The sequence below is a fragment of the Diuraphis noxia genome, unplaced genomic scaffold (assembly GCF_037042655.1).
Source record: "Diuraphis noxia isolate RWA-SAM2 unplaced genomic scaffold, SU_Dnox_SAM2 contig0004, whole genome shotgun sequence".
In the NCBI taxonomy this organism is placed as follows: Eukaryota; Metazoa; Arthropoda; class Insecta; order Hemiptera; family Aphididae; genus Diuraphis; species Diuraphis noxia.
This window is the reverse complement of record NW_028301714.1, coordinates 72,492,346-72,509,951: the sequence shown is the minus strand read 5'-3', so window position 1 is coordinate 72,509,951 and position 17,606 is coordinate 72,492,346. Positions and strand designations below refer to the sequence as shown.

At 28.5% G+C, this 17,606-nt stretch overlaps 2 protein-coding genes across 2 annotated transcripts; one reads left to right on the top strand and one right to left on the bottom strand.

Moving 5' to 3' along the window:
• Positions 1-4,382: 4,382 nt before the first annotated feature.
• LOC107163037 (uncharacterized) lies at positions 4,383-16,051 on the bottom strand. Its single transcript, XM_015510251.2, has 3 exons — positions 15,864-16,051; positions 8,539-9,057; positions 4,383-4,905 (listed from the first exon to the last, which is right to left on the bottom strand). Exons 1-3 carry the CDS (start codon positions 15,931-15,933, stop codon positions 4,559-4,561), a joined length of 936 nt encoding a protein of 311 aa, XP_015365737.1. The 5' UTR covers positions 15,934-16,051; the 3' UTR covers positions 4,383-4,558.
• On the top strand, positions 13,430-14,157 carry Tim8 (translocase of inner membrane 8). The gene is made up of 2 exons (XM_015510252.2): positions 13,430-13,698; positions 13,763-14,157. Exons 1-2 carry the CDS (start codon positions 13,552-13,554, stop codon positions 13,931-13,933), a joined length of 318 nt encoding a protein of 105 aa, XP_015365738.1. The 5' UTR covers positions 13,430-13,551; the 3' UTR covers positions 13,934-14,157.
• Positions 16,052-17,606: the final 1,555 nt, after the last annotated feature.

Here is a 17,606-nt window from a genome sequence, read left to right as displayed (position 1 = left end):
TAAAGTCTACGATAACATAACGATTAACAAAAACAACTTTTAAATGAATAATATATAATAATAAGCTTATTAATAACTTTAAAATAGAAAATAATAGTTCGATTGTTAAACGTCATTTTTTATTTTAAAACACATTTAAAACACACCATGGAATCATCACGGTCGCGAAAACGGTCTAATTATTATATTTATTCATTGGCGACTATTCTCATATATATGTATATAATATGTACAGTATACACATTAGGAATATAAATGAAAGGCTGAGTAGCCATTATACAGACATATATATGTCCATATATGTGTCAACTTTAGTTTTGTATGGGCGCAATAGTGATTGTTTCGATGTTAATTTTTTCATATTATCATAGGTTAATATATTATTAATATTAATATACACGAGTACAATTATAATACATACAACAAGGTAGTTATGTATAACATAGGTTTGTATCTCGTCCGTCGAAACACAGTGTCCGTTGTACAGAACAAAATATTATGTTTATAGTTTATTGTCTATATATAGAAGTAATAATGAGCAGATAGTAGGTGGGACGATCTTAGCGCCACCACATAATGTCATAATTAATTATTATGAATCTTTTAGAGCGCTGCTGCAACTGAGTCCTGCAAAAAAAATATAATTTGATACACCACGCGAATATCGAATACATTATCTTGAGTACTAAAATAAAATCGAGAGAAATAAAATTGGGCACTTATTATTATAATAATAAGTATTAAGTATATATTTATTATTTGTATATTATTTATATATAAGTCTTTTGATTTTTGAGTATTTCCTAATTATTTCCATGATACAATGTTTTTTTTTTTTTTAAGGGGGACCCGCGGTCACATAGGCCATTGGGTGTGGGGTGGTACGGTAGGGGTTATTTTTGTATATTTGTTTGTTGGTTTTTAAGTGGGTAGGGTTGTAACACGTGTTTGTGTATGTGTGGCAAGGATATGTTGCTAAAAATCCTGACTGGTCACCAATCCGGGAGCTAGCAACTGCGGCCGGTACGTACGCTCAGTGCGTTTCCGCAGATTGAGCGTACGACCGCGCCTCACCAAGCCACACAAATGTCGTATCATTATACTATTAAATATTTAAAAAGTAAGTTGCATATATTATTTTATTTGTATTTTATATAAATTTTACATGTAAATCGAAATATTTAGAAATACGTTCCAATAGGCAGGCGTGATTCGGAGGAAGGGGAGGCCTAAACATGCTAAACATAAGCCCCCTGCTCCCACCCTCTTGGAAATGTATGTAGGTATTCAGTTTATATAATAAATAATTCACTGTACCTACGTCTTAAAATTTCAAGGTTAGTTAGTTAGGTTTATTGTTAGAAAAATGTATCTATAAAATATAACCTGTTATTATGTATCAACTAAATGTATTTTTTTCTGAACAATTCACCCTCCCTTCATTTCAGATTTCTAGATCCACGGTTTTCTATACTCTGTTCAGAAAGATAACATAAATGCTGAAACTCGTCAAAAATCGTTTATAATATTATCGAACGCGCTCAACTTATATTATTTTGTTTATCTTACATTATTTACGATACTATAATTATTATTGTCATTAATATTATTATCATCTTCATCGTAATATTATTGTTTTATTTATGTTTTATGATAAAATATGACGTACGTTGTGCCTACATTTAATAGTTATAAAGTGTACATTAATAAGTACAGACAATATACATATTATATTTTGTTTATCGTATTATTATGTGTGATGTGTGTGTTTATAGCTACGGATGTAGTACACTTCGTAATTAATAATTTTATTATGTATTATTATCTATCATCTATGTACAATATTATAGCAGGCGACGAGCTACGCGTATACCGTTAAGTCAAAACATTGTACCAAATTATTTTATTTATTAGGTCGAAATAACTAATAAACCTTATTGACAATCGTTAACAATAAAATTAATAACTGACCTAATTTGAAATGAAATTATGATTTAACACATATGTATACGCGTGGGTACTGGTATGAATATATTGTGGAACAAACATGTGTTACAAATTTACTTTGATAATATTGTATTATCAAATTTGTGTTTAATTTGGTAACTATTATAAATTATTATTTTTATTATTATTATTATATACAAGGGGTACCTAACTGATAGAACTAACTTTTAGAATAACTTTTATTCAAATTAATATTTTTTTTTTTTTTCATTAATTGACCCTAGCGTTACATGTATTATAAACTAATAATTTTTTTTATGTTTATCTTTTAGTACTGAAAATATAAACATTTTAATTTAATTAAAACATTTTTTGGATAAATTCAAAATAGCCTATTTGTGAATTTGATTATAAGATCAATTTTGATGGTAAAAATATTTATCTAAGTCAAGCTTATTTTTTAAAATTCAACATTTTTTTGGTTAAATTAATTAGGAACGTAATAACTTTTTGAAAAATATGTTTTTTGAGAATTTGCTGATAAGAGTTATTTCTTAAATTATTTACTTATCATATAATATTAACAATTTTTGTCATACGTTTAATTAGCATAATTTCTTTTTTTGTCAGATCTTTCTGTTACACCTTGTGTACTATATTCAAATTATAAATAAGCTCAATAAATTTCAGTGTTTCATCTATTATAATTTGTTATATTGTGAAATTTTATCTTTAGTGACTATATATATAGGCTACTGTTTGGTTGGCTAACTTTCAATACCAAATACGAACGAACATTACCTACCCCCCTCTCTTCATTAAGAGTGAACCTTATACATATATATATATTATGGTGGTACAAATGATATGATATATTATATAATAATTATCTCTGCGTACTCGGCGACCATATTACCATTCGCTGCGGCAATATATATAGACGTACGCCGTTTTGTAAACAAGACCTCATTAGAAGATAATATAGATCACTCCCAATAACCAGACAATATTTTATGTGTCTTTATAATAATATAATAATCTATATTTATATATAAGACAATGTGTAGAGCAGAAGATGTTTTTGAGGGAGATTAGAGTTTGTTGCCAAGTTACATAGAAATAAATAGTTAGTTGTAAATATAAGTTACATTACGAAAAAAATAAAAAAATAATTAAAATTTTTATATGCTGGTGCATATTTTTGCATGTCTTATAATATTTTATTTTTAAGGGCATTATTCTTAATTTTATGGTTCTACAATTTTTATTGGCGTGTGTTATGTATATATGTATATACAAGTTTGAAAATTATAACACCTATATAATAACTAATGCTAATAATCTATATAAGTAAATAATAAATATATATTATTTTTGATAGATCTCAGTTTTCAAACACCTATTGTTGGTATAAAAAAATATTTTCTTTAAATCATGGGTTTTCTATATCTAATTTTTAATTTTACGCATATAATAATAATAATAAGAATTTCATTCAATCAACATTTTCAAAGCTATTTAAGCTATTTATTATTAAAGTTATTTTAGAAACTAAAAATTATGTTTTAAAAAATTACAAATAGAAGTATAGGTAGGTATATTTTTTTATTTCTGCAATTTTGAGAGTTTAACATAAACTATAAAACCACATCAAATTAATTAAACTTTTTCCTAAAAATACTAACTCTAGGCTCAACTGTATATAATTTTTAGATACTACAATACATCAATGCCTATTATGTTACAAAAAAAATTTGCATATGCTCAAAATATATTTGCACTTTTTTAACCTCATACGTACATCATGTATGAATTTTGCTAATATTCCCTATTTAATACATTTTAAAAGGATTAAGTTCCGTACCATAACACTTTTTGTGTGTATAGTGTATATGATTTAAAGAATCAATGACTACTAGATCGGTTTTTAAATAAAATGACAGGAATCGTTTTCAGAGATACCAGGAAATTTTAGAGATAGATTCAATCACATCCAATAGGTGATGTTAAGAAACTTTTTTACTTTTTATTATTTTTGTTAATTATATATTTACAGATGTAGGACGTGGAACTCTTTTTCTGTACTTTAGAGTATAGATTAATATAATTAATAAATTTCTCATGTTGTTCCGATCATCTGATCCACACCAGCACCAACTACTGATGGAACATGTAACCAACTGATTGTATGTGCAATGATCCTGTGTAACGAACAGCCATACGCCTAACTTAGCGATTATTAGGCAATATTTTGAATTTTTCACTCATACAAGACTAATAATTTGTGAAATCTGATACCTATAAGTGCTATATTATTGTTATTAATATATTATTATTTTAGTTGGGCCAATATTACGGGTTACGGGCTTTATTGGAAATCCTATGGACTGCCCCGAATCATAATAATATTTTAATAAATTTTATATTAAAACGGATTAAATTATATCAATAATAATAATATTATCGTTATCGTTTTTATTAGACTACGAAAAATACCGACTACGCTATATCATAATATATAATATAACATATATTATAATGAATGTGTGAGTTTCGTTCTTGTGTCAATCTCTTTGCTCAAAGTACGAGTTATGCAGCCCACGAAAGTCGTCTACACAGCTTGACGACGCGCCGCCACAGATTCGGTGGCTGACAGCAGCAGTGGCTGTTGTTGCTGCTGCTTCTGCTGCTGCTGCTGTCGTTGTTGTCTGAGCAGCGTTGCGTTCGACTGCTGGTACAACGCGTTCCTTGCGTCCCGCCGGTATAGCAACGTTTCGCGGCCCAGCCTGGGCACTTGTGGTCGGGTCATGATCGCCTGTCGGCCCAGACGCGGCGAGAATGGTGGCGAGTACGGTGGCGATCGGGCCGAGTGCCGCGACCTCGATGCAACGTCGTCATCGTCCTCTTCCGACGATCTTCCGTTCCTCGCGTTCTGCTTCATTTGCATCTGAGTATATACTGCCGAAAATAACACACAAGTATAAGTAAATTTGTATTTATTATGGAGTAAATAATAGTTAGGTAAATTTAAAAAAATAAATACGAAATCCGAACATTATCTAACAACAGTCATTATGCGTTATTATGCGTCATTATGATACAGAAATTAGTTGGACATATTAGGGCTGCACAAGACATTTTAGCATTTTCATAAATAAATTGTTTTACTATGGCTTACTCAAATGCAAATATAGGTAGCTAAGGAAAGTATCAAATAAATTTTGCGTTTACTCAATGTTGAAAATGTAATTTTATTTTGCATGGTTTTTATGCTTTCAATGCATATTTCTCTTATTTTAAAACTTTTTATTACCCAGGTAACTTTTTCAATAGTCGTGAACTTCTAAAAATTAACCGTTTTATGAATATTTTCTTAACCAACATTTTTTATTCTTCTACTTGATATAACACAATTAATCATTGAAATAGTGATGAATAATATGATGCTAATTTTAATTAAAACCTTTCGTTCTAATAAATTATCATCATAGTTCACAAATATTTTTAGGTAGGTGTGTGGCGTGTGCATGCGTGACTGAGCCAGATTTGAGCAATCAAAAGTATTTTTATAATGTTTTTAGTATATATTTGAATGCTTTATTCTCCTTAACAAAAATATATTCAAATATTTGTATACTTGTATACAGTGTACTGCAGTATACTTTTTTTTATTTATGTTTTTATATTCAAATACTTTTTTTTTGGAAATAATAATTATTAATATTAAAATATGTTCTACTATTGCAAATTAGAGACTATGGTTGAAAAATATTTCTTGAAGGGCCAAAACTAAGTACTCAATCCAGCCTTAAATATTCCGAATACAAAATATTTTTTACAAAACTATAGCCAGCGGGCGTATATAATTTTATTTTTGCACTTTCTTACAAATGAAAACAAGATGTAGCACGAAAAACGCCTGCATGTGACACCCGAAGAAGTTATTACTCGATAGATTATCACTACATATACCTATAGTCGATTTTTAGCAATATAAATTACATTATATACATTCTGCACACAGAATCTACACTGTGCCCAGCAGCGGTACAGCTGCACAGCCGATCGTATAACGCGTTGTTTACATTCTAGATAATGATTTGTTATTTCTGCAGTTCAAAGCGGTGAAACAATAATAATTATTATTTTCACAGGGTCTGGCACAAGGTATCATGGTGTTGGTTTCCAGCGTCACGCCCCCTCGTGGGGAAGTCGAGTCGGCAATTTATCAGGGCCGTTTTGACGATTTTGTGATATTCTGCATTTATCAATGCATATTGTATCATATTATTATATATGGCAACGCGCGTTTGCGTCTGTCGAGGGCGATTATCGGATATAACGGCGAAACAAAAAAACACGATAACGACGCTGCGATGCTGCAACGCAATTTTGTATGACATATTAATACATTATCGTCTTACGATTATGAACATTTGCGTATTGTTGAAAATATTATTATAAGAGAATATAATATATGTAGATTGGAACGGTGGAGTATAGAATAATATTATATACGTACGTATAAGTACAAATTGAAATTAGTACATGATGGTTATCGACGTCCAGTGGCGTAAATGCACAGTGGGTGATATAGGTGATCAGTGATCACACGCCTTTTCCCTGTCGGCTGTCGGCTTGCTTTTAGTTTATCATATTATTTTTTAACCTTTTGGTTAAAAAAAATTACCTTATAATATAGTATAAGAATAGATATGTCATATTCCCCGGTAGATTATATACCGGTAGGTGTAGGAGATTATGACATCTCTGATTTGATGACTTAAAAAATAAACCCAATAATCAATATACCTCTTAGAAGATTTATTTATTCTTCAAGAAGGTAATGAGCTCCGCTGGGCATTGCGGTCATCGTGTTGCGGAATAATTCCCCAATAATACTATAGTAATTACTACTATATGAGTATTAAAAACCTATAGATATGTTAAAACTATAATACTGTTTTTGGAGAGTAGGTACTTATTATTTTATATTACGTATTAGATGTTATTTGTTATAATAATATAATAAAAGAGAACGCCACGAATTTCGTTTTCTTCAGTTTTCTAGCCTGTCGTGTCAAATATTATATTGTTCATTCAAACCCCAATTTGACATCCAGATGGATATTTCTTGAAATATTATACTAATGCGCGTGTACAATAAACAGAAACGCTGGACACATTCGTGTGTTAAACAAGTACCATTCTCGGTCAAATTGTAATAATATCACTGAGTCATTGGTGGGCGGACAGCCGATTTCTTATATTAGGTATATATTTAGATTTTATATCGGTACATACTACATATGTAATAACTAATAAGTATGCGTGCATGGTGATGGTTGTATATGATGACTGATGAGCCATACATTATATATATATATATAGTAAATTAGTATATTGTACTGCGGTGGGTGATCAAAAAGTCATTATAGGGTGTGTTCATAACTTATATACCTAATGCCAAAACATATACGATATGATGTATAAGATAAATCGCACTGGTTGTGAAGCAAAAACGAAGAAGAAAGGATAAGTGCATTGTGGTTATAATATTATAGCCTATATATATATATATTGGTTATATACTCATATTATAGTATATCGCATTATTATTGTGTAATTGATTAAATAAAATATACTGCATAATATTATACCTAATCAAAATACATTAAATAAAAATATAAATTCAATCAATGACTGTATATATAGCTTAGACGTTAGTAATTATACAGTATATAATATCGTTATAACTTAAAAGTTACAACTTATAAAGCTTAGAAAACATTTAAATATATTGGTTATATTTTTCTCTATCAAATATTGTTTCAATCATATACAGATGCGATTCTATGTTTATACGACGTAAAGGTACCTATAGGTACATTATTAAAACCCTTTTAAAACCCTTCGAATAAAGTCTACACGATTTTATGTGTTATATACTTATGAATTATTTGATCATATGATATTATGAGTCCAAATTGGTTAATTATATGAAATTGAAACATAATTACCAAACAAGTCTCATGAGTCATAAGCAATCATATTTGTGTATACCTACTCTCCGAATGCAATAAATGTATATAGCTGATAGTAAAAAAGAAAAAAACTATAAGTGAATTGTAACGAATACAGTAATTTTGGCTGCATTATATATTTATATAACTGCAGTTGCAATGACCTGCAGTTGCCTCACGTATTATATTAAATAATAAAACATGAGGTAGGTAATATAATATATTATATACAGTATACGAAGTAATGATGCACTATATTATTGTCTTTATTGATATTAACTATTAAGTAACTACGATATAGAGTATTAGAGACGTATAATTTATACTACTATGTAAAAATGCATTATTGATGGGCTTGATCCTAGGCAACTCGACTTTTGACAGCCTGTTCACCAATACCCAGGACTTATTATTATACCGATACGAAAAAGCCAAATAGCTAATAAAAATTATTGGTAAATATCATATTATCTCAATATCTCGTGAAACGATATAAAAATGTTGTCATAATACTTTTCAGTATCGTCCTTCTCCTCGCCATTACCATATTAAATTTTTATATACTCACGGGAATTATCGATGATCGGTACGAGCACCCACGGTACGTTGTTGATCAGATCTGTGACAACGGCCTGTTCAGTTGCCATCGCCGACGTCGAGCCCGCGGCCAACGGATCCTGTTGCAGCAGCGACGAAGCGGCCGGCGCGATCGCGTTCCCGTCCACAGCATGCGTGACACCGCCACCACCAAACGGTGATCCACCTCGTCGTTTTCTGCGACCCAACCGTGGCCCAAACCATATGCCACCGTTGTTCGACTGGGCCGTGCCACCCCGTTTGTCGGCCCCGAACAGCGTGGCCTTGGCCATACCCGTGACCGGGGATCCGGAGCCGTAATAGCCGGCGCCGCTTGTGCCACTTGAGCCACCACTCCCGCTTTCTCCCCGTCCGACGCCACCGCCGTAGTCATACCATAACAAGTCGGCGACAGGCCTCTGTTGCGCCGCTGCTGCTGTTGCAGCGTCGGCCACCGCCACCGAATAATCGTAGTCCAATTGTTCCATGAACTTTTGCGCTTCTTGTAAGTCTATATATAATAAGTATACAATATGTAATTTAGTAGGTAATTAAATAAATTGTACAAATTTATAGAAGAAATCACTACAACAAGCATCAGTTATAGAAGTGTTAGTACAAGAAAACGCTATACCTATACACAGTATACACAGACACGTGGTCAGAAAATATTCACTAGGTGGGTCAATGTTAGGTGGGCCCCTTCCTTCCCGACATTGGTATATTGCAAAATGATAGTTATCAGCATATCAACAGCATATTACTACAAATATAAGTATATAACCTAATATCTAATAATACCATATTTTATCATTTTGCCAGTAACTAATAAGTGTAATAAAAAAAAACGGGAAAGTGGATGTCCCTCTGCGTACAGTAGGTTACAAGTAGGTTACTGTAATCGTAATGGATGGAATTAAATTTGAATTCAATGATATTATATAATCATACGAAAAACGATTCTGAGCGGAAACGGTTTATCTGTCTAGGATTATAGATTATTAAAAATTTTCAAGTCTTAGATTTAAAAAGAAAAATGTTTATGTTGTCAAAATTTGTACTTTAAATGTTTATAAAAAAATAATTGTGACTAAATATTTCTTTTATTTTTCAACTGCTATTATAAAAATATGTTAGGAGCCTTATTGTATTTAATTTTCAAATCTTAGATTTAAAAATAAAAACTTTTATGAATTTCTAACAAAGATAATTTGAAAATTGCCGTAATTTACACGTATTTAGTTAAAATTTGAACTTTAAGGGGATTTGAAGCGGTGATTTTCTGTCTTTGTCTAACACACGTGAGACATACAATACGCCTGACAAAAATTAAGGGACTTCTAGTTGTTCGATTTAAAATATGTAAATATATGTTAATTGATATACAAGTTTACTTTGCATCGGTCGAAGCACTTTTTCAATTGTAGCAATATTTTGATAAGAATAAATATTTCAAATTTTATAAATTTGTCAATTTTTTTAATTAAATATATTAAAAATATGCTTCGACCGATGCAAAGTAAACTTGTATAACAATTCAAAAATCTTTACATATTTTAAATCGAGCAACTAGAAGTACTTCAATTTTTATCAGGCGTATTGTATGTTTCACGTGTGTTAGACAAAGACAGAAAATCACCGCTTCCAATCCCCTTAAATGCTTATAAAAAAAATCATGTCTATATATTTTTAATATTTTTCAACTGATATTGTTACAATGTGTTAGATGCCTTGTATTAAAATTTTAAGCTTTTCTACCTAACAAATAAATTTTTTTCAATATTTATAGAAAAAAAAACCAAAAAAGTTGAAAAATTAAAATATCAGTAAACAGCTTAAAACAAATCTAAATATTTTGAAAATTAAATCAAATACATATATAGAATTCCTATATAAACATTCAGTGAAAATTTCAAGTATTTGCGGTCCTTTGTTTTAGAGTTACACCAAAATAAGAAAATCTCTAAATGAGAAATTCAGTGATAATCAAATGTTGTAAAAATTTAAATTTCAAATGTTTATAAAAGTTTAATTTGAATTTCCGGTGGACATTTTTATTTGTAATGAAGATTATCAAACTTGTAAGGCATCTTATATTAAATTTTCAAATCTTAGATTTAAAAGAAAATTTTTCATGAATTTCTAGCTTAAAATAATTTGCGAATTTTCGTGATTTTTACATATTTTGTCAAAATTCAAACTTTGAATGCTTATAAAAAAAATTGTGACCATGAATTTCTTTTATTTTTCAACTGCTATTGTAACAATATGTTTAAAACCTTGTATTAAATTTTCAAGATCTTCTACCCAAAAAATAAATTTTTTATAAAATTTGAATGCACAGTGAATAGAATATACCTACTTATAATATAAACATTCGGTCAAAATTTCATGTATCTATGGTCATTTTTTTAAAGGTTAGGTTAGGTTAGGTTAAACCAAAATTGATTTTGTCGAAAATTGATTGTGCGTAAAATTTCCCGTTTTTCCCTTAATTTTTAGTTTGTTTATCCCGATTATTTAGAAAAATATTAAGAATTTTTTACTTTTGACCACTCAAAGTACCAACTAGAAAGTGAATCTAGTTTCGAACGAGGTACTGAAGTCAAAAATTGAAGCACTTTTACTGCCCCAAAACGTGATGACAGACACAAAAAAAAACACACACACATCATGGTAAAATCAATACATTCATCGCTCCGCTCAGAATCTAAAATAAATACATAAATAAAAATAATGTTTTTAATGATAATAAAATCCAAATATTTAATATACATATATATATATATATATATATAAACTCAAATTTTAAATGAAATACAATGAATAAAATTTAAGTACCAATATAAAAGTATTTTTCTATTTTTATTTTTTATGGAAAATCTATAAAAAAATATGAAAACAATTAAAAGCTGTTATATCATAAAGGGTGCCCCTGAATACTTTGGGTGCGCCGGCCTACGGCCGGATACATATTAGTGTGATGGGCCAGGCCAGGCACACTCTGGCCCTCACTTAGCTGTATACCTAGGTCCCGACACGAACCTATCATTAACGGTTGGACATTTTGACGAAGAGATTAGTATTTAGAACGGCAGTCATGCGCCTGCACACGGATTTCACTACCAGCTAGAGCAAGCCTCAGTATATTGTTATAAAGGTAGTTAAAAATTAATAAAAGTATAACGTTACATTTTTTTTTTTATTATTATTATTATTAAAGAAATAACCCTCGGCAACTTGGCCATTGTGATAAGATACATTTTTTTTTTGAAAGATGTTACATAATAATAAAAGAAAAGTTTAATAACAATAACAATAAATGCTTAAATTATATGAGAATAATAAGGTTGTGTTTTATATTTTTTAAATGATTAAATAAGTGTGTCCAGTCATGTCTCCTGGAGTAACACGAATATGTCTGGCGATTGCAGAAAAGATCCTAGTATATCGTATAAATCACTAGATAGTTACAATTTTATATAATAAGTATTAAGTATTAAAAGTTTAAATTTGTAATTTATTTCTAGTTATAAATTCATAAAAAAATATTTTTTTAAATCTAATATTTAAAGATTCGATACAAGAATCTGAGTTTGTCTACTTTTATCAAATGAAAATGTCTATCGGAAATTTAAATTAAATTTTTATGAGCACTTGAATTCACACACATTGTACCGATATTCAAAAACAAATAACTGTAGAAACTTGAAATTTATACCATATGTTTATTTTATCAATTCCTATATTTGATAAAATTCTTAACAATTTTTAAATTATCTATAGACATTTGAATTTTTTATTCTATAAATTTCAATACAATTGTATTCTTAGGGTCAAAAAGCTTGAAAATTTAATGCAAGGTTCCCCATATGTTGATTTAATAGCAGTTGGAAAATATTAAAAATACATAGGCACGTTTTTTTTTTATAACCGTTAAAAGTTCAAATTTTGACAAAATTTATTTAATTGAAAATTTACAAATTCTTTAGTTGTTAAAAATGCATAAACGTTTAACTTTCATAGCTTAGGATTGAAAATTTAAAACAAGGTTCCACGTAAGTAGTTAATTCTGTGACAAAAAAAAATCTAAAAACTATACAAACATAGTTTTTTTTAAAGTTATTTTAAGTTCAAATTTGGATAAAATTATATATTAAATAACCATGAAAAACAATTTTAGATATATTATTGTAATTTAAAAATATTATTCGTGGGTATTTGAAATTTCAAGAGTGTACTTTATATTCTAAGTTTAATAGTTAATGGTTGTTAATGACTTATATTAATACTTTATTATAAGTTGTAGGTATATACTACTATTTACGAATTTCTGAGTAAGTCGAGTATATAATAAATCTGATTTGATTAATTTGGAATTTACTTTATAGGTACCTACATTTTTTTTTTTTTTTTTTAATGATAACAATATAATTAAAATAGTGTAAAACAATAAAATATCCTAAAAAACGTATCCGCTCAGAATCGTTTTTCGCATACAATGGTGTATAATATTATATTATATCATTGAATTCAAATTTAACACCATGTATTACAGACTACAGTAACCACTAACCAGTAACCCACTGTAAACTATACTGAACAGCAGAGCGACATCCACTTACCCGCTTTTTTAATGTTATTAATTATAGACTATAGTACATCATGCATTGTTTTACCTTTTACATTAAACAGAACATAATAGGTATTTAGCACCTGTAGGCTGTAGAGTTGAAGACTTCTTCAAAAGAAATTCTTTTGGAAATACATTTTTGTGCCAGTCTAATATTATAGGTATTAGTAGTTGGTAGCTCTGCAATAATTCGAGATGCAGTGATAATAACCCGGCATGGTATCATTTTATAAATTCCACTACAATCATAATTTTTTCTACTTGTACCTAATCGTCCTAATCGCTCGCACGTGAAATAATAACAATTTTTGTTAATTTTTTATTTGACAATAATATATTTGAGAACATAGTCATACAATATTTAAACAAACAATGGCAGATTTCTTTAATAATAATAATAATAGTGATAATTTCGACTTGGGTTCATTGTCTGGTACCGGTACCACCGACAAATTGAAAGCCGATGAAATACAAAAAGTTATAATGATGGAACAACAGAAAGCTCAATTAAACGCTCAAGTAAAATAAATATTCTCACGATCTGCTCTCTTCTTTTGCACTATTTATTAATTAATATTTCTAGATACAAGAGATCAGTGAAATGTGTTGGGAAAAGTGTGTGGATAAACCTTCAGCAAAACTTGGTGCAAAAACTGAAGCATGCCTTTCAAATTGTGTTAAAAGATTTTTTGACTCTTCAGTTATTATCGCGCATAGATTCAATCAATTGATCCAAAGGTCCAACACTGGTTAGCCAAATATCTACGTTTTGTGTTCTATTTTTATTATAATGTTAATTTTGTAGTTATTGAATGAGGAACTTTTCAATATAAATCAAGTAATGTAAATTGTTTTTCATAGTTGTGTATTGATTGTACATACCTATAGTTTGAATGAAACTTGCTTGTTATATTATTAATGTTCGATATTGTTCAAAATAAAATAAACTATAGTTTATAATATTTTATCCATTACAAATATGTTTACTATTTTTGTCATAATCAATAGTTCTAAACATTTTTAGAAAAAACCAACGTGACAAATCATTCATAATATCAATTTATAAGCCTACTTAAAATGTAATTTATTTATTATAAATAAACAAATAAATAGTTTTCACTACCATACAATTGTAATAAACTTAAAAATGTTCATCTTTAATATCTAAATGCAATTTTGGCTGTATCCTATGTAATTAATATATTAGATAGTTTCCTGCAGAAGACGTTAGAATGTTGTGTTTTATCATTTAACATGCGTATATCCGGTTGAAAAATTATTCAAAATCCAAAAAAAAATTATTATTATTTTTAAAGTTGCACATTTCTTTAACAATGCTTTTATCTCGATAATACAAAGTATATTTAAAAAAAGCATAGATCTAATGCGTAGGTTTCCTCATTAAATATTTAGAAACTAACAATACATTTACATTTTACAAAAATTAACTATGAAATTCAAGCCATAAAGATATTTTTTTTTTTCATTTTATTCAAATGAAAAATAAATTTAATTGTTGTTTATAAATAAGTAATATATGTGTATATGTATGTAACACATATCTACTTTTTGGTCTTTTAAAATGTCTGAATTATTTATTTTATTTGTATTGTTATTTTCTAAATATATAAATTAGTCAATTGATATTTGATACTTTAAGGCCAATAACTAATTATTAATATATTATTTTAAGAACTTATTGTTTTATGTTAGTGTAAAATTAAGCTTATTTCTATAGTATTATATTTTTGATGCTTATAATGAATACCACAGACCATTAAATAATAAATAAATTATCAAAGGTAGAAAATTTCTCTTCAACCTATTGAAATTGAAAGAAAATCTCTTAACTTATTATTTTTTTAAATAATAAAATGCTACGTTCTACTAGTTGTTTTGAACTTTTTTTTTTACAAGTAATGAACAATTTGAATCAATTATACCAGACACAATGAGAATATGATATAAAAGTTAAAAGGTTTTGACAAATTTTTTTTAACTTTGTGAACCTCTTAAATTAATAGTTGACTTACGGCATTGAATTTAAAATTAAATTATCATAAAATAAAGTTCAACTTAACTTTTATAATGTTATCATTTAAAAAATATCATAATCCTATTAATTTGTCAAAGCTAAAAAAGTTTTTTTTAAAGATTTCTGTAGTAAAGTGATATTTTATATTAACTATCCTAACTATCAGCGTACGCTGACTGCTTTAATATAAAGACAACTAAAAATCACAAAATAAGTTCTAGTTCACAGATAAAGATTATATTTTAAAACTATGATTTTTATATTATAAATATCAATATTGTGTTAAATTCTAAAATAACATGAATTGTTCAAATTACAGCTGATGAACGTGTAAAATGTAAAAAATATAAAAAATAAAATAAATAAATATAAAACAAACCTCACACAACTGAGAATTTCAAATATTTTATGGAATGTACAATATATTGTACTAATGAATACCTAATAAACTCCACCTATAACAAGTACCCATGTAGTAAACAAATAAATTTTAATTCAAATGTTATAAAAAAAAATTGACATTTTCAAAAAAATAAAAACTGTTTTAGTCATTACCTATTAAGTACCTTAGTACCTACCTAATAAAATAAAATGCTCGATATTGTATATTATTATATAATTATGCTACTATACATATTTTATTACTCACCATTTAAAATACTTGCATTTGTCATCAATAGAGAACACGCAATAAACCACAAATAGCACACGGTGCACATTTTGTTTACTATGTCTGTAAAGTTATTTTGAGTGTGTTGAGATGAATAAATTGTAGGAGACTGCTTCTTGGACTTTTATACAGTGGATTGTGGGTGAATTAAACTGAAGAAATGCGTTTTGGATTCTCAAATCCTTTTATATATACATGATGAGGTAGGCAAATACGCAAAGGTGTATTACAACTCTGGCAAAACAAAACAATCAATTCCAATTTGGTCGCGAAAAAAACAACAGTTGAAATACTAGAACACGATAAATTTTTATTTGCTCGGGTTATTACTCTTCGGATTGTCTTAATTGTATCATTTATTTGCCGGTGTTCATTTTAAAAAATGTCTTTTTATTTTATTTATCACACGCGTTATTGTAGTTCCAATTTAAGAACAATCCTTATTGCACAATAGGTAAAGCCTATTGAATTTACTTATATACTATTTAAAACGATGAAAATCGCATAAAAAACTTATTTAAACAAATATTCACAAATAAATAGGTATATTACAAAGTATACTTAATACTTAACATCTCGGACCTACTCACTTTTTTTCAAAAATCTAAACTACCGAAGTTATAGTAAAGAAATTAATAGTTAGTTTATGCATATCTACGACCTTAAAATAGTGTAACGAATATTAATAAAATTAGTATACATTATTATGATCATGTAGATTACGATGAAATTTTATCGTACGATACGCTCATAATATGAGAACATTGAGAACTTCATGTCTACACATAAGCGCACATATTTATTAAAAAATCTTAGGAGCTAGAATTAATATCCATTAAAACGTCATGTCAACAAAATTTATTGTACTTACTAACGTTAAGTAAGAAAATACGTTGGGGGCTCCATGAGTTTTTAGTGGGACTTGCCCATTTATAACCTTCCCACAATTTCTTCTAGAATCTAGAAAACACTCATTTATCTAAATACAAATGTTCACAATAATATGTTAATGCAATATAATATTAAAGCATTATACTTCATATTATACAATAAGGTCTATTATTTTTAATTTCAATACATAATTCAAGTTTCATAATATTGTATATATTTTTCATGTATGTGTACATTTTTATGAATAAATTATAAATAAACTTTGGGGCCTCTCAACTGAAATCCAATCAGGTCTCCCTTAAATTCAGCCCGGGTTTAAGTACCATTTATGTTTTGCAAGACTCGGCATGTCCAGGGGGCAGGGATAACTGTCATTTTTTGGATATGGCACCATTTCCTGAAATGTTTTATTTTTATCGGTTAATTATGTCACCCAATTTCTTGATTTACCCCCTCATATTATTATTTTTTTAAATGCTTGTCTTAACGCCATTACCTATAGCTTACCTATAAAATCACTACAAATCTTATATTCCAATATTCACATCAAAATATTATACTTCGGACCAATATTAAAAGGTTGATTTACGGACGTGTACCACTACCTATCATGTTTAATTTCGAAAATTATCCCTGAACTCAAAGAAAGACATAACTACATAAGTGCCAAAATGAAGTAAAAAAAAAAAAGTCGTATCGTACAAAAGCACCAAAATCGTATCGTACATAAATGCCAAAATCCTTGGTGCCTAGCTGTGTGTCACAGTGAATAGATATTAAATAACGGATATTAAATTTAGAAATAATCGATTTATTACATTTATATTGATT

Bases quoted from the DNA above. Each gene is read 5' to 3' on its own strand.
- LOC107163037 (XM_015510251.2), bottom strand. From the start codon at position 15,933: ATGTGCACCGTGTGCTATTTGTGGTTTATTGCGTGTTCTCTATTGATG. The intron at 9,058-15,863 runs GTGAGTAATAAA...TATTATATATAG, and splicing joins AAATGCAAGTATTTTAAATG to ACTTACAAGAAGCGCAAAAG. The intron at 4,906-8,538 runs GTGAGTATATAA...TATTTTCGGCAG, and splicing joins ACCGATCATCGATAATTCCC to TATATACTCAGATGCAAATG.
- Tim8 (XM_015510252.2), top strand. From the start codon at position 13,552: ATGGCAGATTTCTTTAATAATAATAATAATAGTGATAATTTCGACTTG. The intron at 13,699-13,762 runs GTAAAATAAATA...TAATATTTCTAG, and splicing joins AAGCTCAATTAAACGCTCAA to ATACAAGAGATCAGTGAAAT.